The 27746-nt window shown below is 37.0% G+C and overlaps 1 protein-coding gene across 2 annotated transcripts; it reads left to right on the top strand.

Annotated features, from left to right (window-relative positions):
* Positions 1-27746, top strand: LOC6560371 (terminal nucleotidyltransferase 5C). Of its 2 annotated transcripts, none has more exons than XM_032735361.1 (2): positions 1-301; positions 24803-27746. In XM_032735361.1, exons 1-2 carry the CDS (start codon positions 176-178, stop codon positions 26570-26572), a joined length of 1896 nt encoding a protein of 631 aa, XP_032591252.1. In that variant the 5' UTR covers positions 1-175; the 3' UTR covers positions 26573-27746. The 2 variants fall into 2 exon arrangements, with proteins under 2 accessions (XP_032591252.1, XP_032591253.1); XM_032735362.1 differs by lacking the exon at positions 1-301 and adding an exon at positions 20279-20349.

Here is a 27746-nt window from a genome sequence, read left to right on the forward strand (position 1 = left end):
GAGAAGAAGAAGAAGAGCAGCAACAGTGAGTGCAAGTGCAATTGAAAAAGTTGTCACAGCTGCCCAGCCCCGCCCCGCCCGCACCCCAACTGAAGTGTGCGCACTTGAAATATTTGTAACTCTCTTTTTTTTGCAACAATTTGTGCGGTTTGTGCCGCCCACAACAGATTTTTAAATGAAACCGGAAAATTGGCTAGAAACATCTGCCTCGACATCAGCAGCAGCAGCAGCAGCCGCAACAGCAGCAGCAGCAGCATCAAAATCGGCAGCAGCAGCAGCAACGTACACCAGCAATGCGAAGGTAAATGTCACGCCCACAAAGACACGCCCCACGCCCCAAATACCCCCTACAAAGCACAGCCAGTAACCCACAAGTGGCAGCCACACCCACACATACACCCACCCACCCACACATCCACACACACACACACATACAGCCCATTCGCAATTGTAGCATATGGCGATGAAAAGTTTTCCCGATGCGTAGCTCGTTAAAAATGTGTTTTCACATACCGCGTGAAAGCCATTTAAAATGGGTTATACCCAATAAATACGGGTAAGAATCAGAAGAAAGAATCTTGGATCTTGAGATATATCTGTGTTTTTTTCAGCTAGAAATTACTAGCTTATGGCATATAAATATATATATACAAGTATATATAATATATATACATGTAATAAAAATATGTTGACAATTTGAGCACTTTATCGATCTTCAAGCAAGAGGGTATCTGTTAGTCGAGCACTACAATTATTTGGGTTGGTTTTAGATGTGCGCTTATGGCATTTTGTTGCTCTTGTTGTGGCCCATTAAGTGGCAAGAATTCTGCTTAATTTTGCAGCTCCAAAGTCATTTTGAACAACGTAGTTATAAAAAAAAAGCAGCTCTCTCAAATAGAGACATATTCGAAATGCAGTCGAATTGAATTTCAATTTCCATTTCAATTCAAATTCAATATGCGACATTGATATTCCAGTTCGATACAAAATGCGTGTCACAAATATATGTACATATGCTTAATTTATAAACAAAAACAAATCACATCTATACTATTTACAAAGACTACACACACACGCATACACTATGTATATATACATATCTTTGACTATTTATATATATACACTATATACATGTGTATATATCCGGGTTCATTAGCGTCGCGCGCAGTGAAACCCAATGACTTGGTCAAAACTTTGATGGGGCGCAGAGGAGGAGGATGATGAAGAAGAAGAGGGAGGGGGGTGGGTGCACTGGGCGTTGGGTCACGTGTGACACCCAGGAGGAGGGAGGCCCACCCAGACACATTTCACAAGCGCAAATTACATTTTGACGCTGCAAACCCTCACTAATTACATTACATTGCTCTTTATAATGTGTGTGTGTGTGTATATATATATATATATATATATATATATATATATATATATATATATATATAGCACTTGGCACAATAGTTGCACCTATTTTGCTTTTTTCGTTCGTCTCTTTTTCTATGTCAACTTTGTGCAGGCAGCGCACGTTGCCAAACGCCACCCAATTGGACTCTGACTATCAATTGTGGGCAGCGTGTCTGCTTCTGCTTCTTCTACTGCTTCTACTGCTGCTTCTTCACATATAGATTACACAAAAGAAAATAAATTTAAAAATTGACACACTGCATGTGTGGCGACTGATTTGAGTCGAGTTTCCGAATGTGGAGGAGACTGTTTAATTCAAGTCTTGTATTTTATTCTATTCCATGCTTAAGATTAATGAACGACGTTTCTGCTTAGTCTGGCAACGCCAAGTGATTCCAGCTGCCTGCTATGAAATCCTGCTTACAATTTGTCCCACATTAGTCGAACAGCTAGCAGTAAAATTCAGGCTAGAATTTAGTCTGTACATAATTTCTAGCTTGCAAATTTCGCTCAGTGTGTGCGTCACGGATTCGATGTCATTCAGACCCGGGCAGCAATTATGTAAACAATGCATTGCCTAGTCGCTTTGCTGTGTGTCTCTTTTATTTTTGTTGTTTTTGTTTTTACACTTTTACAGCTCTGTAGCGCCTATCAACTGATAATATTGATTGCCCACAGCCACGTACCAAGATTCTGGAATTCATTTGGTGTTTGCCTTATTGTTGCCACAAGTTACAAAAAGGAAATAAACAAACAATTTGAGTTTATTTGGTGCAAACATGCATATTACACTTAACCAGACTATAAATAAACTCGAGTTATAAATGAATTTATTGATGGGTGTTCATACAACACACGCCAGATGAGTTAAGAGGGTTCTTATGAAACACAGCTGTGGGCACACGCAATGCAAATGGTTTAATTATCAAGATGTATATAAGAATATGTATGTGTGTCAATGATTAACAGATCAATATGATCTACCTGACATTTATCATGTATTTTATGTGCTTTTTTATTTGCCTTTGCTGATTGCTAAGAGGTCGTTAACCTGCCTTTAAAATTGGCCAATCTTTTGGGCAGCATCTACCTGTAAAAACTTTGACGATTATGCTTGTGGCACACGCTCCGCTATCGATGTCTCTTAGCATCTGACCCCATTAAAAGTCATATGGCAACCAACAACTGTCGTTGTTGCCTAAGCTGCGGCACGTTGGCCAAATGAATATTCTTAACTCTTGCCTGGAGCTATTACATATCTCTCTCGAAAATCCGATAGGTAAACGGCCTACGCTTTGTATTATCCCAGTTTTTTTCTTCTTCTATTTTGTGTGATTTATTTCCAGAAATTACATAGAACAAAGTTGCGTGCCGCAGCATAAATCACAAAAACAATATTTTAAGATATGCCAGCAGGGTTTGTGCTTTCAATGCAATATTTAATTAGAATTCTCAACTGGTTTAATTAATGATATAAATGTGTATATTCGTAGTACAACAATACCTTGGCATACATTAACCAGTTACAATGCTCTAGTGGAGAGAGCTCGACTAGGGGAATACCCTAAATGAAGAAGCTTCATCTAATTGCTGTGTAAACTGTTAAAACTGATCAAAATTGAGTCAAGGTTTTTATTGCTATCGGTAATCGATTCTTATCGATAATGGCGATAACTTGTATTCCAAATTTAAAGTATCTACTTCATTAAAACCATCATTATCCATTTCCAATGTTATTAGGGTAGGCTAAATAGAAAAACCCCAGCTGAAAAGTACCGTTGATAAGTAATTGTGCCAAATTAGCAGATAGTAAAAGGGGTTAACTAAAATATATGCTAATGAATGCAGCTGAAAATAATGCAAATGGGCCAAAAGTGGAGCATTGATAATACTCGAAATTCGTATGTAAATTGGTTGAGACTCGAAAGCAATTTGTGTTTGCCTGCTGATGACGAGTTAATGAGTTTGTAATCATAATTACAAACCAAACTCTTGAGTTACCATTAAAGTGTATTGTGATAGATGTTGCGTAACAGACACACAGCCTGAGGAGAGTGAAAAACGATGCTGCAACTGAAGCTGAAGCTAAAGCTGGCCAAAGAACTATTAAAAAGCACTCTGTGTCTGTGTCTATGTCTGCTTCTCTGCTTGTCTGTGTTTAAGTGTCATAAAAACTTCGTTTAACAGTTTTAATTTTTGTTGTTGTCTTCTTGTTGTTTTGTTTTGTTTTATTTTGATGATGCTAGTTACAAGTCACGGCGCTGAAATTGAAGCCAAACGAAATCGCACGCCAATGGTTGGCTTGTCTTTGTTTTTATTTATTGTTGCAATGTGCAATTAGGTTTTTCGGCCTAACGTCACACAACACAACTCTGCCACAAGCAACAGTCGAAGCAACAGCAAGCAAACAATGCAAGTTGCAGGTTTCTTTTTTTGGGTTTTTGGGTTTGGCAATCACTCAAAATAGTTCATATTGTTCGAAATAGTGCATAGACGTAGCTTGAAAAACAGGTTCAAATATGCCATAAAAACAGTTACTATAATCTTAAAAAAAATGATAAGACTATAAAAATCATTTGGGAATATAGGACTCAGTCTAGAACTAAAAACTTTTTTAATATCTATCAAGTTATTATAGCTATAATAATGGTAATAACACTTAAATAGTACTTTTATAACTTTGCAGAACGCATGGGCGTAGCCAGGTTGGGTGGGGGAAGAGGGGGTTCAGATAAACAAATTTGAATTCTTGTTTGAGCAAGTTGTTTGTGTGCATTAACTAAACTCAACAGTTATGCATTTTAGAGGATCATCTAGATTGCACTAATAAATCTTATATAGCTGTCATATAGGGTATGCAAGGGTATGCAATATTCGGCTCATTCAAGTTAACCGCTCTATCTTGTTGACATTAGCAAGAACAAGCCCGTTTCGAGTACCCGGATTTTGTTCTCTTCGAGTGTTTTGGTTTTGTTTTTTATTTTTATTTTTCTGTTTTTGAAATGCAAGCCAGAGCCAAATATCAGGCGGGGCAGCTCTTGCTCTAGTTAATGCGCTTTTATCTTTATTGTCGCTGCTGGTTGTTTGTTGTTGCCAGTTGCTGGTTGCTTGTCGTTGGTGGTTGCTGTTGTTGCTGTTGTTGCTATTGATTGTTAACCTTGATATACGTACGACGCAGCGTACACGGCGAAGGTCGCCAAGTGCGTTGTCCGTCGGCTATTTCATGCACAAACTAAATAGCTAAATAGCTAAGTAGCTAAATAGCTAAATAGCTGTGAGCTATACTGCTGCCTGCTCGTATAGATACGCAGATAAATAGACATACATATTACATATGTCTACGTATGTACATACTTAATGTACGTAATGCATTCGCATTAACATATGTATGTGTGTGTGTTTGGCGCGATTTGACTTTGATTACAATTTTGTTGTCGTTGTTGTTGTCGTTGTTGGCTGCGTTCTAATTAAAAATGGGCGCAGTTTTTCGATATTTCGATATTGTTGCGTTGTTTATTGCTTTTCGTATGCAGAAGCCAAAACGTCAGTTAAGGACAAGAGCACAATGAACAGCCAAATGCTAATTTAATTAAGACTCAAACACAACAAGCACCAAAGTGCTTAGAAGAGACCAAAATAAAGACTTGCCGAGCACAAGGCTGTGCAGAGATAGAATAGAGAGAATAGAGAGGGAGAATACTTGAGAGCGAAATAATGTGAGACGCCTCAATGACCCAGAAGGCGACTCGGGCGAGAGATGCAGCCAAAAGTCCCATTTGTAGATACATTTGTATCTAACGCTGGCAAAGGGCATGGATTTGATGTTGATTTAGGCACTCGATTTGGCTATTTGATGGCTACACTTGATAACAGCAGCTGAAATATAAACACATATAAAAGATAAATGAGTTTACATACGAAGAAAACAATTTAAATTAGCCCAGAGTGTTTTCAGAGCGAACTTTTAAAAGGCAGGTCTAAACATAGATCACACTAATTATATATAAATAATTTTTCTCTAAAGAAAAGGTTGTTGAAATTTATTTATTTTTCAATTTCATATGGCAGTCGACATTGAGTTTAATGGGGCTATTTTTATATAGACCTTTATATACAATGAAGTTGTGCACGTGAAAACAACTCCAATCCATTGTCTCAAATTGATTAATTTTATCGATAAAAATGTGCTATTGATAGCATTCAAAACTATTATATTAAAGATAAATCTTTTCATATCGAAATTATATATGCCCTGACATAATACTAATGATCTATCAAAATTTCATGAAGATCGTTAACGAAAATCGAAGATATATACGACTGAAAGACGACCTCTCCCAGCTAGCGTATATTTCTATGTTATTTATATCATTTTTCGATACACTTATTTTTATGGGCACCTCATAAAAGTGGCAGTTGTTTTCTTTTGTTCTTTCTGTTTATTGAAGTAGGTGATTGTCTGTTGTTGTTTTATAGTGCTCCCATTTATGGATATTGTTGAACATGAATTTCGATCAAGTTGAAGTGGGCAATCAGGCAAAAAAAAAAAGAAAGAAAGAAAAAGGAAACAGCTGTGACAACAGCTGTTTAAATATAACCCATATAAGTTATTATTAACTCAACTGGAGTAGAGCGCAAGTTGTTTGAATTGAGCTGAGCTGATCTGAATTCAATTGATGCCCAAAACAAGTATTGTTCTTAAACGCCAAAAAATGCGTCCAATTTGTTTTTTTCTTTTGGTTGTTGTATTTGTATTTTTATCAAAATAAAAACAAAATCAAAACAAATTAATTTATTTGTGTTTATTTTTATTTTTTTTTTTCGGTAATGCTCGTTTGCCTTGAGCACATTACCAACACAAATTTGCGAATCTTTATTTAAATTTGTTTGTTGCTTACGAACAGCAATCCCCGCAGCATCCCTCAAATATTCAAATTAGCGTCCACTTTTCAATCGGACGGTTGTCAAGCGCTCAAGATTTTTATTTTAGCAGACATCGCATTTTTGTTGTGGTTCTTGTTCTTGTTGCGTATATTTTTAAATCGCATTTCACATTTAGACGCGCATCGTAAATGATTTTATTTTAATTTCACACTTTTTTGTTGGTGTTTTTGTCGTTGACTTTTACATTGACTTCTGGTGGTGACGCTCGTGCTTGGAGACACTTTGTGGCGCCTTTTTTGGTTACACTTCTACTGCAGGGTATTCGAAATATGTTATGGGTTCTGCAACATATCTAACAATATAAATATCTATCCATATAAAGAGAAACTCTCTTATACACTTTAAGACAACTTTTGTTTAGTTTAAGATTACAAATACTCCGGAGTATGCTTGTAAATTTGAAGGGTATTCAAACAATGATATACCCGCGTACACACTTGTTGTTGTGCCTGTTTTAGAATGTAATTTGAATTGAAATTGGAAACTGTTTATTGATGCAGCATTTTGCATATTTTTCTTCTATTTGCAGGTAAGCCATTTCCCTCTGCGCATTGAATCATTTGAATCATTTGAATTACACGAATGAATCATGTGAACAATATTCAATTGGCAGCGTAAGTAAACATATGAAAGTAAACAATTTGACAACTCTATTTTAGTGTTTGTAAATATTTTGCCAACTATAAAATGAAGAGGAAAACAACAAAATCAAAACAAAACCAAAAAAAAAAAAAAAAAAAAAAGCAGAAGTAAAAGAAACAAAACTCACTTTAATGACCGCAAACAGTCGTTGCGTTTCTTTTTTGTGTGGCTGCAACACCAATAACAATAACAACAATAACAACAGCAAAAGCAAAGAAAAGCGCGTTTTCAAAGATTTCACTTTTACGCCGTAAACAACAAAAGAGGCGCAAAATGCAAATGCCGACAAAAAGATAAGTTCCACAGATCTTTGCAAGCGCCTCTACTCTCGTCTCTCGTCTCGTTGTTATCATCGTTGCATGAGTATAATCAAATATATATATACATGTATATATATATATATAACATCACATAATTTAATATGAATATAAATATTTAAATCGTGTTCTATATACAATTTGTATATTTAGACTTGTTTAGAATTTGTGAAAAATCTTGTATACGAAAGCATCAAAATAGATAAACAAATTTGCCAATATAAGATATAAAATTATTAATCAATTTTAAAACACAAATATAAATATCCTCAACGAACTTTCGATAACTCTCGAAACTTTCAAGAACATATAAACTTAACTTACTTTTGCAGAACTTAATTTAATACCCCTTTTGTACCCATTAATGGTGTATGTGAAAATAATGATCTTAAATATTCATTTAGCAAAAATTTCCTGATTGTTGAGCGGTTTTTTGTTGTTTTTTTGACTTAATGAAAGTGCAGCAATCTCAAATTTTAACTGTAATATGTGCCTTCTATATAAGAGCAAAGGCAACAGCCACAACAACAACAGCAACAACAACAACAACAATGGTAGTAAAATGCCACAAAAACTCTCAGCTCAATCTCACGAGTTGTTGCAGTTGCAATTGCAATTGCAGCTTTAGCTACGGTCAGGTGGTTGGTGGTTGGTGGCTGTTGCTGTTGTTGTTGTGGATTGTGGCGCAATGGTTTGGCATGTGCATGTGCATGTGCATGACTTGGGGGCATTGTAACACACACACACATCACAACACACACACTGCTGCTGTGCATGCTCATATTTTTTTTGGTTTTGCTTTTTGCTTGAGAGGCATTCAATTGCCACAGCGACAGCAAGCAGCAAAAAAATGCAGCAGCAGCTTTGTGGTTTGGGTTTTTGGTTTTGGTTTGTAGCTGCTTTTGGGGTTGGGCATTCCGTTGTTGTTTGTTTGTTTGTTTGTTTGCTAAGTGAAAAGCGTTGTTCGCTGCTCGTTGTTATTGTTGGTTCGTTTGCGGACAACACACTCGACACTAATTTTCACCAACAACTGTTGTTGTTGTTGTCGTTGTCGTTTGTTATCGCCAAGGATCAACATGCTTTTTGCATGTCGCATCATCGTTAGCAGAAGCAGCAGCAGCAGCAGCCTATATATATCTTTAGGCGCTTCTTTGAATAAAAACCTGATAAAATGGTTTAAAAAGAAGGATGACATATCCGACCTTAAGGAATATATATTATATTGATCAGATTTAGCCTCAGAGCCTGGAGATTTTAACCAGGTTTTTACTCTTATACCATAGACAGATTAAGTTTACATTTATAAATCGATAACTTTTTCTGTTTTCCCAATATCGATTTAAAAGCCACAATTTTAAAGACATACATTAATCATTATATTAATCATCTGTAAAAGTTACATCAATTTCGATGGGGGCCCACAACGACCCGATCAAATATCGAATTACTTAAGTTTGTTTCAAGTTTTATTCAGCCGTCAATTGCTTAATCTTTTAATAGAGCTGTTATTATTTATTATTTTATTTTTATTTTTTTAACCCATTGCACACCTCGTTTTTACCTTTCACCCAGCAGGACGCCTACCAATTGCCTAACCCAATTGTTTAACAAATTGGGTTGCACGTTTATTTTGTAGTTTTGCTTGCAGCTCGAGGAAGTTGCCTATAAAACTTACAAATATTATGGCCAATTATTTGGCAAAAAATATAATTGTAATAAAATAAAATAACAAAAAAAAAAAAAAAAAATTATAAATGCATTAAACAACAAAAACGCAAGATAAATGTTTGGAAAAAAAACTCCTTTCACTTTGTTGAAATTAAACGAAGCGCAGTTTCAGTTTCAATTGTTGCCGCCGCTGTTGCTGCTGCTGCTGCGGTTGCTGCATTTGTGTGTGCAGAATGTTTGCCACATTGCCACACACATATATATAAATATATATATATATAGTGTAGCTGGCATTTTTTAAAGTTCGACTGACACAGAGACCAACTAAAGCGCAACGAGCAAACGAAGCGGCGAAGTCCACAAAAACCAAGTCAACTAAAGAAAAGAAAAAAAAAAACACGAAGACGCGCTGCGTTGAACGAACTTTCAGCAAAGGCAGTGACTGTGGACTGTTTAAGTAAATCTCTATATACCCATTAAAATATATATAAAGCGGGTATCATCAAATACAAAAATGACAGGGAAGCATTTACGAGCCCATATCCATTTGACTGAAATGTTTGAAATACAAGTTTTCAGGTTACATCAGATCAGTCACAGATTTAAATATATATTATATATAATAATATAATATATAATATTGATTATCTGCCAAAAATTTCAAGATACTTCGAGGAAAATAATCGTATTCTAATATTTACTAAATTACATGGTGGAAATGGATAGCTAAAGATTTGAGTAGAGGGTATTTGCCAGTTGCACTCTGTCAACTGGAGCATGCTTACTTATTTATATATTTTCTTAATCACAAGTGAATATCTCGGTTTCCATTAAGATTATAAGCTAAATCATTAGTCATACAACAATTATGCCTTAAGTGGGAATCTGAACCCGTTTCTTTTAGTTTATTACTGCTGAATTTAGTGCGAATATGATTATATATATCTATATATATATATAAACTCGCATATAAATGCCCCAGCAACAGTTTAATCAACTCGGGTCCATATAGGAAACTTGAACTTAAAAAAGAAAAAAAGAAAAAAAAAAAACGACCAACGACAATTGTCGCACGTGGCGTATGCGCAATGTGTGAAGCGTGCGATGTAAAAGGCTAAAGTAATGCTTGGCTATAGCGAACCGGAACACGCTCACTCTCTCTCAGTGTATGTGTGTGTGTGTGTGTGTATTTCATGGATGCACTTGACTACTTATCTGTTAAGTGGCTGGGCAGAACTATGAATTGAAATTGAATTTCTATTTTGCATTTGCGGAGCAAGTTTGGCTTGGTTGTGGTGGAAGGAAGGATGGGGGGCAGCCGCGCTTGGTTGATTTCAACACATGCGCTTCACGCGTTGTCAGTAAAATAAGCTGATTAAATTTAAAAGCGAGCGCACTGTCGACAACATATGCAAACACAGATAGTTGGTTGGGATCCGAGTAGAGTCAGCACTCAGGAGTACCAATTATAGCACTGAAAAAAAGCCGTGGGTTGTCTTCGACTTCAATATCGACGTCGACATTTTGTTACACTTCAGAATGTGCACATATATTTGAACTTATTTTTTTGTGATAAACCTTCTATTTGTTGTTTATTTTTTAGAGGTAGGCATTACGTAATCGCTAACTTTTTGTTTGTGTCTCGAGTGCCTGTTGAAATGTTGTTTCTTTATTTGTTTCGTGCTCTTCTTGAATTAATTCAAATTTAATTTCAATTTCGATTTCATTTCGTTTCGTTTCGTTTGTCAATTTGATTCTGCCTTTTATGAATGTTGTCGCTTGTCGTCGAGAAACGGAAGCATCATTAATATAAAAGTACATTGAAATGTGTTTCATGTTAGGTATAGCTTTTTCAGCGCTTTATTAGGCAAAGACATTACTCAAAAGATCTCTTTAGATAGTCTCACATTTGAGCCAAAGAATCGTTTTGTGCATTTTTTAATCTTTTGATTTTGTATGCGAACTTGTTGGGAATTCTTAAACTGTACATTGTTTTATGTTTTTTTTTTTTAGTTTTTTATTTATTTATACACTGAAGTCATTAAAAATGGGAAAATGTTTATAATGAAGTTGTGCAAAAGTATGCAGGAAGCATCTCTGATCACATAAGCTATATATATATTTTTGATCAGCATCAAGAGCCGAGTCGATTAAGTCACAAAGATTATACGAGCTTGGTTGATCAAGAATATAGATTCTGTTTCGTTTGTGTGAGTAAGTCGTTCTCCCAAGCCTTTCAATAGATATATAATATATATAGATATAATAGACAAAGATATAGAATAAAGAGCTCGATTTTTTTTAAATCTAAATCTAAAATATATTGCATTAAATGAAAATATAAGAAATATTTATCAAATATCTGGCAGTATTAACTGCAACATTTTTTTGTTTGTCTTTTAAACAGACTTTCTTTACATTGTCTATAATTGAATGCTCGAATATTTGTAAATATTTTTTATTTAGTTTCTGTAGAATTTTAAGTTTAGATAAGAGAACTAACACGAGAGTATAGAAATGTATGAAGAGTGTTTATTTGCCCACTTAAAAACCATACACATATCTATATTATATGCATATTTCATTGTATTTTATAAAAGAAATTTCATTTGTTTTTTTCTTTCTTTTTTTCTTAAACATAATTTGATGCACTTACCTATTGTCGTCACTGTCAGACAGGCAGACAGGCAGACAGTTCACGCCGGCGATTGCATAATGCTCGTTATAAAGTTTGATGGCCATAGCCAATTTTGAATGGCACGTAGCCAAGAGTCCGTTGTCCGCACGTCGAAGAAAGTGAAATTACAAAACGCGTAGACTTTGCATAGTTACGAGTACCCAAATTATGATCAAATAAATTAAAAAAAGAAAAGAAAAGCCAAAAACCAAATAAATAACAATTGTAATGCAGTTCACTCGATGCCGATTGTACAATCGCAAATTGAAACATGTCAGTTTCCAAAGATCTGACCCGGCTCTAAAAAACAAACAGATTAGTAAATCGTTTACTGAATGAAAATAGTATATAATATAGTACATTTATAGATTATAGTATGATTATAGTGTCTGTCTGTTTTTGTCCTATAAATGGGTTGCTGTCGGGGGGCCAATGAACGTTGAAGGTGGCTCCATTCTGGAAACATTGCACGTGCTGAGACCGAGACTGAGCTGGGATGAGATGAGCCTGTGATTGATGTTGATAAGCCCATAGCGACCATCAAAGTCCGCTGTATATATATACATATATATATATAAATATATATATATAGATGTATATATTGCTACATATGCCAATTTATTTACAGCGAAATTTTGTTTGTGCCAGCACTTTATAAAAAATGATATATTTTTGAAAGCTGTTGCCGCCTAGCTGCATCTCATTCTCATTCACACTGCCCTCTCTCTCTCTATCTCACTCTCTCTCTCTCTCTCTCTCTCTGTCTCTTTCCATCTATCTCCATCTCTCCCTGGCATTGGAGTGCATTAAACTCATGCCTCGGCCTGACATTTTGCGCTGACAAGCGAATGAAAGTAGCAAAGGCAATAAAACTCATAAGAAAATAAATTAAATAATACACAAAAAAATAAATAAAATGAAATTAAAACCATTTATTTCAAATCGCGCAATAAATTCACAAAAAGATGGCGATTTTTATTTTTTGAGTCTTCACTCAACCCAAGCTGCATATTCAAAGTCACATAAATCACAGAGGAAGACACGTGTTGGCAGTGCGGCAATCCCCAGATTCTCAAGCGTTAGTCATTCAACAAGCATATGCACAGATATAGATATATATATATATATATATATATATATATATATATATATATATATATATCTAGCGATAGATTCATTCATATATTTATAGATCTGGCAATAGATGGAGGCAACAAAGCAAAACACAAGAGCACACTGTGTGTGGGGGCTGTAACTCAAATATTTCTTGTGTAGGAAACACAATCCACAATCCACAATATACATATACATATATATATATATATATATCTTGTGTCGTCAAATTCTTGCCCATCTTTGATCAGCTAAAACAACATCAACAACAAAAACAACTGACAACATATTACGCATGAAACACTTAATACTATAATTATATTGATATATATTATATATATACATGTATATATATATATATGTAAATATTTCTCAAGTGAATCTAGCACACACCCGAAATATGTTGAAACAACTGTTTTTCTGTGGTTGTTTTCATTTTAATATACCTGGCTGATTTGAAATATTTGTGTACGAAATTGCAACAAAATTTGTGCTGAGCTGGCATGTTCCCATTAATCATAATATAAGTTGTTGGCAATTTGCAAATGTATCTCTGAATCTGTGTTAGTATCTTTAACGTAACACATTGTATTACCGTTTCTATTTGCATCCTATTACAAAGTGCGACACGTGCCTTGCTTTAACCATTGTTGTTGTTGTTGTTGCAACTTGAGATTAATTGATTTGCGTATCCAGTGAATTCATTCAAATCAGATTTATATGGCACAAACTCTATTTTAGTATTTATTTGTTTATGTTCATTTGTCTATTTTTGTCTAAAGTTTAATTGTGTTTTGCACGTTTTGGCTATGATATTATTTTGATGTCTGTTGTGTGTTCTATTCACTTTTCCGATGTGTTCTATTCGTTGTTTGTTTACTTTGCATTGTTTTATGGCGTGACTTGACACAAAAATCATCCAACTTGTAATTACAGCAATGAAATGACAAATGATTATCGAAAACTGTACAACATACGATCAACCAAAAGATACAAATACATTTAAAATATGGATATATATATTCACATAAGTACAAATGTATCTGGAATCTGTACAGAGTTTAATTTTGAATGGCAAATACCCTGTCACCTTTAAGAAAGGGGTATAAGCTATTTCCAGTCCAGAACTAATTGTATAAAATTGATTACAAACTGTTTAACTAATTTTTAAGCGACAGCATTTAGCTATAATTAAAAAATTATAGTTTGTTTTTCTTAAATTTAACCCAAGTCTTGAATTTTTTCATATAACTGTTAAAGTAAATTAGCAACAAAGTGGTTAAAATTGATTCTCTAAATTGCACAGACTTGCTGTAAATCTATAGTTCTTATTTAGACAACTCTTTTCTTGAGAATTACTTCTGCTTGTTGTTGTTGTCGATTTTCAGGCGAAATTGTCTGTGTGTAATTAAAATTGATAAATGATTTCGTGCCACAAATGTTCGGTGTTGATATCGAGCACTTCCTGAGAAAACAACTGCACGCAAATGTTTGCCAGTTTCAAATTGAATGCAACAGTGTAGTTCAACCAGACACATATGTATGAGTATATATATATATATATACATATATATTAAGTTAAGATCTCCCACAACCTTAGGCAGCTTCCTCTCTTTAATTATGAACGTGATCATCTTAATTGCTGTTCGTCATATGGTTGCACACAAATTTAACGGTTGGCAATCTAATCAGTCAATTGCTTGGGCCATATACAACCAGATTTCACAATTAGTTAATTGCTTTCAATAGCTTCAACTGTCTAACATTCAAATCTAAATATAAATATTAGAAGAAACCAAACAATTTAGGGGTCATGGCAAACGTTTAAATGTTTAAACTTGTTGTTCAATTCGAATTGAAAATCAAGTTTGCACTTATTGTCAACTGTATACTTTATTTAAATTTCTTATTAGCTGACAGAGTCAAGCCTAAACTGATGAGTTACTTAAAGCCAAGCTTAAACTTGTTGTGAATTACAGGAATTATCTAAACTGAAAGTCAAGCTGAAACTTGTCGTGATTGATATTTTGTCTAATTAGCAGCAAAAATCGCACTTTCTTTTCACTTTCTTGAAGTTTGTTGTTTATTTGCTTTCATCTGCCCAACATATTTTTGCTGTTGCTTTCTTACCAGTTTTCTTGGCATTCTTATCTTGAAATATTTAATTTCCTGCTTATTCCACGCCTTCAACTATTTCTTGTTTTTGGTTAATAAATAAAAGTGCTCTAGTATAATATACTTGGCTATTTGTTTTCTCACTTGCAAATACGCAGCACAGAAATTCAGATGTTGTTTTCTTCAATCAATGTTTACACAAACTGAAATTGAAATGAAAACTACATTACCTTTTAATATGTAAAAAATATTTGCACAATTGTGACGACAATTTGCACGTCTGTATTTGCCCATAATATATATATATATATGTGTGTGTTTATCTGTCAGATACCAGCTTAATATTTATGCGTATCTAGAAACAATCGGCAATCTTTGTGCCTTAGTTTTGCATAATATTTGGTTTGTTCAGTTTTTAACAGCTGAAATTCGGTGCAAACTTTCTAATTATTTGCTACTTGTTGTTATTTATATTTATGTAGCAATCAAATGCGATTTTTTTTATAACTTTGTATTTATTTTTTAATAAGCTGCAATTAAATTTTCGCACAGTGCTAAAAAACAAATTTAATTTGCCAAACTCTCTGGTGCGTTATGAGTGTTTTGTATATTATATTTTCAATTAGATAGTCTCTTTTTTTTTTGTGTAGATTGCATAACGGTGTGGTGACTGCAGTTCAAGTTGGGTTATCTATATGTATATAGGCATAGGACACGGGGACAGACATATAGCGAAATGACCACATGAAACACAAAATGCAAAAAGCAAACAAAAGCGCAGTCAGCTAATGGAAAAGAAAAGCAGCAGCAAGCAGAAACAAAAAATAAAGTAATTTAATTATTCAAAATTTATTTTTATTTTTTACTTGTTTTTTGTGTCGTGCTATTGTCGTTAAATATAGACGCGTGTCTACAATTCCATTTAAAACCAATGAGCAGAGATATCACAGTGCATGGTCACGGGGATGGGGATGGGAATGGGGGGTGGTGGGGATGGTGGGATGTAGTCTGTGCACCTGGTCGCAACAGCTCTGCACGACGGCGGTCACGTTTTGTGCCGTTCGGGTCAAGATTAACTGAAAACCAAAACTGAAATACAAAACCCAAAAAGCAGCGCAGCAAAGCAAAGCAAAGCGAAACAAAACGAAACAACGACGTCAAACGAAAGCCAATCAATAACATCAATGCTTCCTAAAGTGCAAAGCGTACACCCCCCCCTCCCTACTGGCAACCTCTACCCCTCATTTACATAGCTAAAGCCGAATGCAAGACTGAGAAAGAGAAAGAGACAGGGAGAGAGAGCTCGTGCTGCGGGGACAGTTGTTGTTAAAGCTCAGCAAAGCATTTCCGTCATCATCAAAAACGGTTCCAAATTCTCGTTTCGCGCTGCACTTTCATTTTCGGTTTGTGGCTCGTGCTTTTTTTAAACATGCCACACTGCCACCCTGCCTCCCTCCCCCACCCACTCTCCCCCTATAGCTCGTCAGCGTCTGGTATGTGAAACTATGCCAAAAAAAAAAACGCAAGTGAATCTTTGGCTGTTTTTCTGTTTGTCTGTCTGTTGTTGCCCTGGCTAAGCAAGGTTTTAACTGTTTGTGCTTGTATGTGTGTGTGTGTGTGTGTGTTTGTTGTCTGTCTAACTGTCTTCGGCCAACGTCCCCCCTTCCCTGGGTGCCTCTGCTTCTTGGCGTAGTTGTATAATTGAATTGTAGTCGGTTGCGCGCTTTGCGTATTTGAAATGTCGGTCGAACCGGTTTCAATTTGGCACTCGTCTTTTCGGGCCCGGCATAATAATTAAGTCTCATTTGCATTGGAGAGAAGGCGGCGCGCTAGAATTCGAATTCGATTCAACTCGATTCGACACGATTCGATTCGATTCGATTCGATTCGAATTTGATTCGATTTTGGTATTGGAATTGGAATTGGAATTGTGCTATGTTTGCCTATTGGCACACAATTGTCAATTGTCAATTGGAATTGAAATTGGAATTGGAACTTGGTCTGTTCGCACTTTCCTTGGCATTTTGTAAAGTACAACAACAGCAGCAGAAAGCAACGAAGATAGCATCGAACCATGTCGACAACATTTGGGGGACACTGTAGAAAACAACCTTGATTCCAAATTACATGTGTCCGAAGAGTGTTCAGAGTTTTACAGGAAAGCACTTGGGCAAAAATAATAATAATATTTTTGTATAGCAAACTAATAATTAATACTAACATATTTCCTTATGGAGTCAAATTTCTTTAGTTATTTTTTTAATTTACACTCATTTTACATAAATTATGAATGAAAATCATTAATATTTGCATTGATCATTGTTTAGTTGCTTTCGCGAATCTTAAATCTTATTTTTTGACAGACTTGGCAATTACAAGTGTTAACATTTTCATACTTGGCATTTAAAAATGATGCATATTAACGCTATAATTCATAGATCAATTTCATCGCTAGATGAGAATAATAAACAAAAATGGTGAATTGTGGGAAAAATCATTGCAAACATTTATCACACGTAATGATCAAATTATTATACCCTATATGTATGTATGAGTAAGTAGAGGCAATCACAATTCCGATGCTCTTACATTTTTCTGGAATTTCAATGCAATGCAGCAATTGCAGATGCAGCTACAAGATACACGATACATGTGATTTACTCTGAATGAATGAAAAATGAAAGAAAAAAAACAACAAGAAAAAAAATTCAAAAACAATGCCAAATGCGTCAAACGGACAATTTGCGCTTGCGCATACTTATTAGGTCAGGGTCACACTGAATCTGAATCTGAATCCGTCTGACTCGCTGGCTGACTAACTGACTGCCACACTGACTCGAATGCGAATACGAACGCAGACGCGCCAAAGTCTTGCCAAAGAGCACAAAGGCAACGCCATCATCATCATCATCAGCGGCAGCTACAAGTGGCTATAGATACAGCTACAGATACAGCTACAAATACAAATACAGATACATCAGATAGAGATATATGGGTTACAGATGCAGACTATAAATGGCATTAATAATAAAGACAGGGCTGCCACAGCGAGCGAGGGGTGCGAGCGGTTTCTAATGCAGTACAAGCTATGTGCACATAAACCTATACATATATATATATATATATATATATATATGTGTGTGTATCTGCAAGATACATTAGTGTAGCTTTAGCTGAAATTAAAGTTTCTTGTCTGTTGTTGTTGTTGTTGTGGTTGGTTACTTGGCTGTGGGGCATTCAGCAGTTGCCATCATAATAATAAAGGCCTGGAAAATAAAACAACATTAATCTTTTTGGCCAAAGTGGCAGTTGAATTGCGTTACTTGCACATCTCTGTGTGTGTCTTGCTGTGTTGCTGTATCTTTTTTTGGTTGAGTATTGTTATTACCTTCTTTTTTTTTTCCATTTTTTCATTATTGTTAATTTTTGGCGATTCGATCCGCTGATTAACATTGAACCACAGGCCACCAGCAGCAGCAGCAGCAGCGGCAGGTAAAAAAATAATGCCGATCATTGCGTTCTCCGCACAAAATGCCAAATTAACGGTACATGCACATGTATTCGTATATATGTATTTATAATATATTTCTATATATATATGTATATATGTATGTCTGTTCACAATTTATGCATGTGTACATAATAAAGCTGTGTGTTTACGATTTTGCCAGCCTGAATTTAAAAGGCCAGCCATTTAAATGAGTCGAAACACAAAATAATAATAATAATAAAAAAGACAGCAACAGCGCCAGAATCATTAATACATAAATAAAATATGGCAATTATTATAAAACTGTATAATTATGCATTTAAAAAGAAAGAAAAAAACAAACACACACATCGTGTGTGTGTGTGTGTGAGTGTGTTTGAGTGCTGTGTGTGCTTTGCATGTGCCGTTAATCTATTTTCGGCAGCGCATTATTGTGTAAAAGCTGTCGAGTTTCAGCTTTGAACATTTAGCATTACATAATTTTTGAAGTAAGTCGAGATCAGCGCCTGGGATCTGAATTAGAATTCAAAGCTCATTGCTCGGAGTATTGTTGCTGCAGCTGCAGATGCTGTTGCTGCTTTTTGCTGTTGCTACTTGTGCATTTGATGCCTTATCTCTGCTCTGTTGGTTCATCTTCTGTTTCGTTGTCGTCGTCGTCGTCGTCGTCGTCATCATCGTCGCAGCGATCTTTGAGTACCGTACATTATTTGTATACATGTACTTTGTACGTATTTCCTTTCTAAGCGCGCTCGGCGCTTATCAGCTTTTGTCAGCGTTGTCAGGCCCCATTGCGGTTGATTTGCTTTCTGCGTTTAACGACGTGCAATGGTGGGGGTGGGGGTGGGGGAGGCGCCTGCGGCATAGCTGGTAATTAGTAAAGAAACAAATAAAAATAAATATCAGTCTAAAAATAGAGTGGACACAGCAAAAGCAAACGGCAAAACAAACGTAGCAGAAGAAGTATTTAAGCAATTTGCGTTGTAGCAGCACCAGCAGCAGCAACAGCAGCACTAAAAACAGCAAGCAAAAACAAAACTTGTTTGCACAAACACAAAGGCTCTTGTTGCTTGTTGTTGTTGTTGTTTTTTGCATGAGAATTGAACGAAAAAATTGTAGATATAATGAAATCGAAAACTCACAAGTAGCAAAAATGCATTACAAATATGGTGTAAAAGCAGCGCACAACACACATATTCACACACACACCCATAAAGTGCATAGATCGTCAGTCGTGTCAGCTCAGCGTGCGAGCGAGAGAGCAACAGTGGCAGTGGCAGCAGCAGCAGCCGCATTGCATCGGGCAGCGACCGACTAACCGAGCGACCGTCAGAATTTACCTGCAGCGCCATGCAATGCTTGCCCTTCTAAAAAAAAACACTGGCACATATACAGAAACAAACTCACACACACAAACATGCATACAGACAAGCGCCGCCAGCCTCAACACAAAAGTCACTCAAAGCTTGTGCAGCGCGCTCAGCTGAGCAACGCCTCTCACCACTACTCACTCGCCGCTCGCTCAATGACTCAAAAAGTCACTCGTTGAGCGGCAAAAGCGTCGTGACGTCAGCTGGGCAAAGCTTTCGATTTTTGGTGTGTGCGCGCCAGCCGCTCACTCGCGAATATTCTAATAAGCATTCCAATTCATTTGGTTTTCAAACGCGCAACGCAACGCAACGTAACTGAACAACGCGCGGCGCACTTCGTAGCTTCAAAATTTTAAAAGCCTACAATAGTGTTAACAATTTAATAAGCACACCATATATATATATGCAAGTCGTGTAGTGCGTGTTATAAAGTGAAAAGTGCAAATATTCGCATAAATATATCTAGTGAATAGTTGTGATAGAAAAATAAATAAATAAATAAAAAGAAAAAAATCACGCAGCTGCTGCAAAGTCGCATAGCAAAAAAAAAATTCAAAAAGAAAATCAAGATTAAAACAATAGACGCGGGTGCGTCGTCTTCGCCTGTTTCTTAAAACGGTAATTGCTGCCCGCCTACCTGTTTACACACTCCCTTCACACTCCTGCTGCATCCTATATACATACATACATATGTACATATCTATCACACATGCGAATGAATACTTTTGCTTCTTCTACACGGAATCCATATTTGTTTTTGCATTTGTGTTTTTTTTGCTATTTTTTTTGGACATCACACGCACACAGCTGCCTGCTGCTATGTTACACTTGTTTGAGCTTTGCTTTGCAAACACTTTCTGTTGCTGCTGTTGTTTTTCTCTTTTTTGCTGTTATCGAAAGAAAGAAAAAAACAACGGTTTTCACTTTTATTTGAGACCAGTCCCCCAGTCCAAGTCTGTCTAGGCCACCAGGCTCCACCAGAGACCGATACACCTGTTTGCGTGTCTCTCTCTCTCTCTCTCTTTGGCTTTGTATGTGTGTGTGTCTGTGTGCAATCCAACTGCAGCCAACAACATAATCATCATGTTAATACATAATGAAGTTGAACCATTCATTTCTGCTCAATAATCATAATGAGCAGCAAAATAAATGCCGAGAAGAAATTGGTGAAAATTGCAGCGTTAATTTATTATTTGTGGAAAAAGTACACACACATCAAAATATACATATACATATATATATATATATATATATGTCTCTGTGTGTGTGTGTGTGTGTATGGGTTCAATGAATACATTGTATTGTGAAATTCGCCACAGCAAAAAAAATAAATAAATAAATTGTGGTAAATGCCAAATCAAAAAAAAAATAGTTGTTTTTTTTTCTTGGCTTTTATCACAGCTTGCGGGCCAATTAAAAAGCCTTATCTGCAAATCTGCAACAAAAATGAATGTAAATTAAAAATTATTTCTTGAAGCACAGCCAAAAAACAGCTTAAAAACTGTGTCAAAATACGCAAAAAGAAAACACAAATGTAATGTAAGAAATGCACTATAGAAATTAAGAAGTGCGAATATGAAAAACAAAAAAAAAGAGTGTGCTAATTTTAGTTATGGTGTGAATTTCAGTTAAAATTATTTTGTATTATGCATGCGTTTTGTGTGGTGTAGAGGAGAAAGTAAAATTCCAATTTGAGAGCTCTGTGACATAGATTGCAATATGGAATCCCATTAATGTCGAGAAGAGTTACGAAAGGAATTAAATACACTTTTGATATAAGCAGTAAATTTACGAAATATGCGCTTAATTATTGTTGTCAAATGAAGAATTGAGCACACAATCAAAGCAAAAACAAAACAACAAAAAGTGCAAAAACAAAAAAAGAAAATTGCGCCTGTAATAACAATTACAAATTACAATTCCATGCAATAAATGCTTTGTTGCCAGCCAGCGGCAATTAATAAATAATTGCAGAAGAAATAAAAAACGACAACGACAACGACAACTACACTGGGCAACATAGAAACAGTTTGACACCCAGCTACCCAGCCACCCTCCTGTTCCATCCACACAAACTGTGGACTTCAACACTCAGCTAAAAGCTAAATCACATTAATAATTCTACTCCTGCAAACTAGTATGCCACGCAGCAATTCGCAATTCCCAAGTTGATCACAAATAAAACACTTTGAAACAATTCCCTTGAGTAAATAAATGGACTCGAAAATTCGCCAGTGTTGGGCACTCAATTGAATTGAGTTTATGCGGCCGATGATTACGCGAATCATCCATCTCTCTGTGTACATGAAGCTGAAGAAGCATCGAGAATCGAGATGTTTATCAAGTGGTTAATGGACGCGCACTTCCTGTGCATTTTTTGATCTACTTAAATCAGGTCTACTTAAAGGCTTGAGAAATTAGAGATAATCTAATTGTTCGTTCTCATTGTTTTTATCTATCATCCATCATTGGGTTTATGACAAGCTTACAAGCTTAGGCAGTTTCCGCTAATTAGTTGATGCTTGTTGATTCAGTTAAACGATGTGCGGTGGATGCGTCACTTTTGACTTGTGGTTGCACCTCAGTTAATTGTTTGCCCTTTCGCTTTTAGTAGCTGCTGCATTTCCATATTTATCATTCCGATTCACACGCAACCGCGAAATCACGATAAACGCTCAAAATGTGTGTGTGTTCGCCAGTCGAGTGCGGTCAAATTGAAGTATTTCATTATTATTTAGTTACACACTCGAAATGGGAAGCACCCAAATGTAGCAGATAATTTTAGTTACCTGTGTCTTTGTTATGATAAGCAGATGAAATATTATATATATATATATATATATATAGTAGACAAGGCTGTAAGATAAAGCACGCTAATAAGCCAATCAGAAAAACAAGGCAAATGTTGAAAAATATTTAAAAATTTGATTAATATCTATATATTATTGGCAAATGAATAAACAAAGCGAATCGAACTCGTTATATAGACTTATATCTAATCGTGATTATTAAGTTTTATAATAGATAAAAAATAAAATAAGATTGTTCACATGATTACTTATCAAAAGAAATAAAATAGAAATGTATAAAAAAAACGAAAAACATATAAACATTGACTGATAAGAAGCATTAAACTTCAAATCAAAGCAACCGAGTTATGTTTGCTCGTGTAAACGTTGCATACTTTCTCGAACTTACTGCAGAATGCTTCTATGGCTGTGTATGTTTCTATGGCTGTGTGTGTGTCTATGGCTGTGTGTGTTTCTGTGTGTGCATGTGTATGTTTATCTATGCAGGGTGGCTCTGGCTAGTGAATCATTCGCATCAGGCAGGCATCTAGTTGATTTGGTTTATGGCTGTCCGAATATTTGCACGCAGACATAGACCTAAACACACAAATGTATATATATATATATATATATATATATATATAGATAATATCTAAATACATACATACACAGAGCAGCAGCAGCAGCTGGTTATGCCAGATAATTTAAACCAAAAAAATACAAAACAATATGATAAAAAGTCGACGCACAAACAAAACCCTCGCAGCAACAGCAACAACAGTAAAACAGGCACGCAAATGCAAATACAAAGAGAAAAGAGAAGAGGAAAATAGAAGAAAGAAGATAGAAAGAGTGATAGAGCTAAGCGATAGAGGTATAAAATAAGCATAGCCCCGACCCAGACCCAAATGCCGATAGCCGCAAAGCAAAAGGCGAACGAAAAGAAAGACTGGGTGAAGAGTGGGTGGGGGGAAGAAGAAGAAGCGGCGCCGTCGATAACAACGCGGAAATTTCAACTCGGATGGCTGAAAATTCTATTTTTGTTTTGTCAAAAGTTGAAAATGAAAAAAGAAAAAAAATCATTGAGCCCAGTGCAAAGGCAAACGTTAAACGGTGAGGCGGTCGGACAGTCAGTCGGACAGTCGGACGGTCAGGCGTTGATAATAAACAAATAAATTAGTAAAACATAAAAAACACACAAAAAAAAGTGGGAATAAACAACAAGTTAAACATTATATTAAATGTGGGAAAAAGTATAGCTCAATAAGCAGCGAATATATACATTTGGAGGAACTTGTGTGGGCGAGGGGGACACACACACAGACAGACACCTACACAAGCGAAAATTGAACAAATTTAAAGCAAATTAATTAATTAAAAGAAGCCCCCGGGGCTGGGCAATTTAGATGGCATTGGCGCAATAAAATGTCATAAAAGCAACAACAGCAACAATAATAACGAGAACAACAAAAACAACAAACTAAATAAATAGATAAATTATACTCGGGTACACAGCTCAACAAATTGTGTGTTCTAAACCTAGACCCAGACACCAATAATTAGAGCTGAAAAAACGATGTGTATTATACATTCAATAATGCCACAAAATCTGCGTTGAGTGTGTCTGTGTCATCTGTGAATAATATAATAATAATATAATTAAGGATTAAGCTGCATCTCATTAATAATTGCTTGTGTGAATTTATAGAACTGAACTCTTAAGTGAAACGATCTACAATTATGCTTATCCTATCACTATATTTATTTTTGAGAACTATTTTCATTTAGTATTTGAATACGTTTATAATACGATTAAAAGCGTCTTATTTGACTATCTTATCACTATACGATTAAACAGAACTATAACGTATTATCCGACTTTGACTTTGATTTTAATTATGCATTTTCTGCTCGCATTTAATCAGTTTTGCACATGGAAAATTAGTTTAAACTTGATAGAAAACTTAAATTTTACTCATGTGTAGAATAATGTTTCGTCAGAAATGAGCTTGAAGTCGATAGGATTATAAATGGAAAAACTGAACAGTAGTGCTTAAATAAATCCAAAGAAAAGCTTTAATATTAGCTTCATTTATTCTTTATACAGATATAACGTAATGTTTAATGAAAGAAAAACACAACGAAAACTAAAACTTGCATTTTTATTGCTTTTTGAAAGTAGTTTAAAAAGCTCAATGCGAGGACTGCATTAAAGCTGTATTAAAGCTCTCTTAAAGCTTGCATAACTAACGTAAATCTTTCTCTCTCTTTTGTTCTTGCAGTGCGGGACACTAGACGGAGCCGCCGAACCGTTATTTCATCAGCAGCGCAACAACAGAATGGACGTTTACCAGATTGACGACGGTTTCCATTCGGATGGCGGCACCGAAACGCCGCCGCCATCGCCCAGTTCGGGTTCGTCGATAGCATCGACCTCGGACCATGGATCGCTGGAGAGTGTGGATACTGGGGGAACACAGCGGCTGGCTGTGCTCTCGTTTGAGCAGGTGCGCAAGCTGCACGACGTCATGGACGAGAAGGTGGCCATACATGGACGCGGCAATTTTCCGACGCTCGAGGTGACGCTCAAGGATCTGGTGAATGTGGTGCGACGCAAACTGGAGGCGGATGTGAACAGTGGCGGTGCTGGTGTCTTGGTGAAGGATATACGCCTCAATGGCGGCGCTGCTAGTCATGTCCTCGGCAACGAGGATCAGCAGTATAACGATCTGGATCTGATCTTTGCCATCGAGCTGAGCTCGCCGCGTGTCTTCGATCGCGTCAAGACCGCCGTGCTGAACACCCTGCTCGACCTGATGCCCGAGGGCGTCTGCAAGCGTCGCATCTACACGTGCTCCCTCAAGGAGGCCTATGTCGGCAAAATGGTCAAGGTCAACAATAATAACGATGGCGACCGCTGGTCCCTCATCTCCCTGGGCAATTCGCCCGGCCACAAGAATGTCGAGCTGAAGTTCGTCGACACGATGCGTCGCCAGTTCGAGTTCTCCGTGGACTCGTTCCAGATTGTGTTGGACTCGCTGCTGCTGTTCTACGATTGTGCCGCTCTGCCCATATCGGAGAACTTCTATCCGACCGTTGTCGGCGAATCGGTGTACGGTGACTTCCAGGAGGCGCTCTATCACTTGCAAAAGAAACTGATCTCAACGCGCCAGCCGGAGGAGATACGCGGCGGTGGCCTGCTCAAATATTGTAATCTATTGGTGCGCAATTATACCGCCGTCGATTCGCAATTGATAAAGACACTGGAGCGCTATATGTGCTCCCGATTCTTCATCGATTTCCCCGACATTAACACACAGACAACGAAACTGGAGGCCTATTTGCGCAATCATTTCTGGGGCATCGATGAGGAGCCGCTGCAGTACGAGTACCTGATGCATTTATACAATGTTGTCGAGATGTCCACCGTCTGCCTGATGGGGCACGAGCGTCGACAGACTCTCTCGCTCATCCATTCGCTTGCCAATCAGGTGAAGCAGGCACAGGAGCAGCAGCAACAGTATCACCATCACCATCATCACCAACAGCAGCAGCAGCAGCAACAGCATCATCATCATCACCAACAACAGCAGCAGCAACATCATCACCAGCAGCAGCAACACCATCACCAGCAACATCTACACCAGCAACATCAATTCCTACACCAACAACAGCAACAGCAGCAGCAGCAGCAACTAGACCCGCAGCAGCAGCAGGGTGGAGTGCAGACGACGCAAGTTTTGACACTCGTTTCAACAACGGCGCCGCAACAGACGCCAACGATTTATGTGCAACAGGCGACGCCGGTTTGCTGCACCACAACAACAACGGCAGGAGCAGCAGCAGCTGTCGCTGGCACAGCAGCAGCAGCAACAACAGCTGCAGTTGTCGCCGGCACAGCGGCAACAGCCGAGCAGCAACAGCAGCAGCAGCAACAGACCATACAGATTCAAGCTGGTCCGCCTGGACTGATCTATGCCAATGGCGTCTACTATGCACCTGTGATTCCCAGCTCCATTTGCACCTGCAATTCCACTTGGCTGAGCACGTGATTAGAGCAGCCGCCGCAGCAGCAGCAACAGCAGCAGCCACTCGAGACACAGCAACAACAACAACAACTACAACAGCAACACTATTACAACCATAACAACAACAACAGCAACAACAACAATAGCAACAACAACAACAACTTAAGCACAGCACTGGATGAGGATGTGGCAGCCACAGGCAGCTTGGTGCTGACGCAGCAGCAGATCAACAATTTGCCCGTTTACAAACTGAACAACAGCAGTAACTACAACAGGAAGAAGAAGCAAAGGAAGCAACAACAGTTGCTGCAGCAACAGCAACAACAACTGCAGCAGCAACAACAACAACAACAACAACAGATGGGCACCTACAGTGGTCAGTTTGCATATTTCTATCCGCATGATGGATCAGCGCCCAGTTTGCTGCTGCTCGGCGAGGACTCCTATTTAAACGTGACGCAGCAACAGCAACAACAACAACAACAACAATATCTATAGGAAAACATATGCAATGCAGTTATGATGTAGCCAGGAATTGGATTAATTCGATGTACATAGTTGTTATGCATATATTATATATGTATATATATACATCTATATATCCATATATATATACTTATATATACACGTTCTGTTGTTATGATCTGTTGCCCGAATGATGATGCACGATGATGTTGTTGTTGTTGTTGAATAACAAAAACAAACACTCAACAAACAACTAAAAACAAGAATAGAAGAAAGACGCCAAGTTTCAACTAATTTAACTGAGGAAGAGCCGCTGTTTTGGGAGTGCGCTGGAATCAGGAGACAAGAGCAAGAGCGGCAAGAGGGACGGTGCAACGTCGTAAATGAGAAGAAAAGATGCCACAGTTGTAGACCCCAATCCGCGGACAAAGCAAGCAGCACACCAGCAACGCAACCAATCAACATGCAACTCCAAATTTTCATCACAATTTACAAAAAAATAAGAAAAAAAAATTCCAAATTGTATCTTTTTGCGTCGCAAAGAAAAAAAAATGAGTTTGTCTTGTATCCACAAAACACAATCTTCAAAAATGCTTATCAAACTTGCAGTTTTTCGATAGCCCCTCGCTTGGCCTTCCCCGAATTTGCCACCCGGCTCTGCTCGTCGCACACATTTCAAGATTGATTTTGTACTAATAAAAAGAGTTAAAATTGCGGCGCAACACACTTAAAA

This window comes from Drosophila grimshawi, unplaced genomic scaffold, assembly GCF_018153295.1.
Source record: "Drosophila grimshawi isolate 15287-2541.00 unplaced genomic scaffold, ASM1815329v1 contig_1367, whole genome shotgun sequence".
Lineage (NCBI taxonomy): Eukaryota > Metazoa > Arthropoda > Insecta > Diptera > Drosophilidae > Drosophila > Drosophila grimshawi.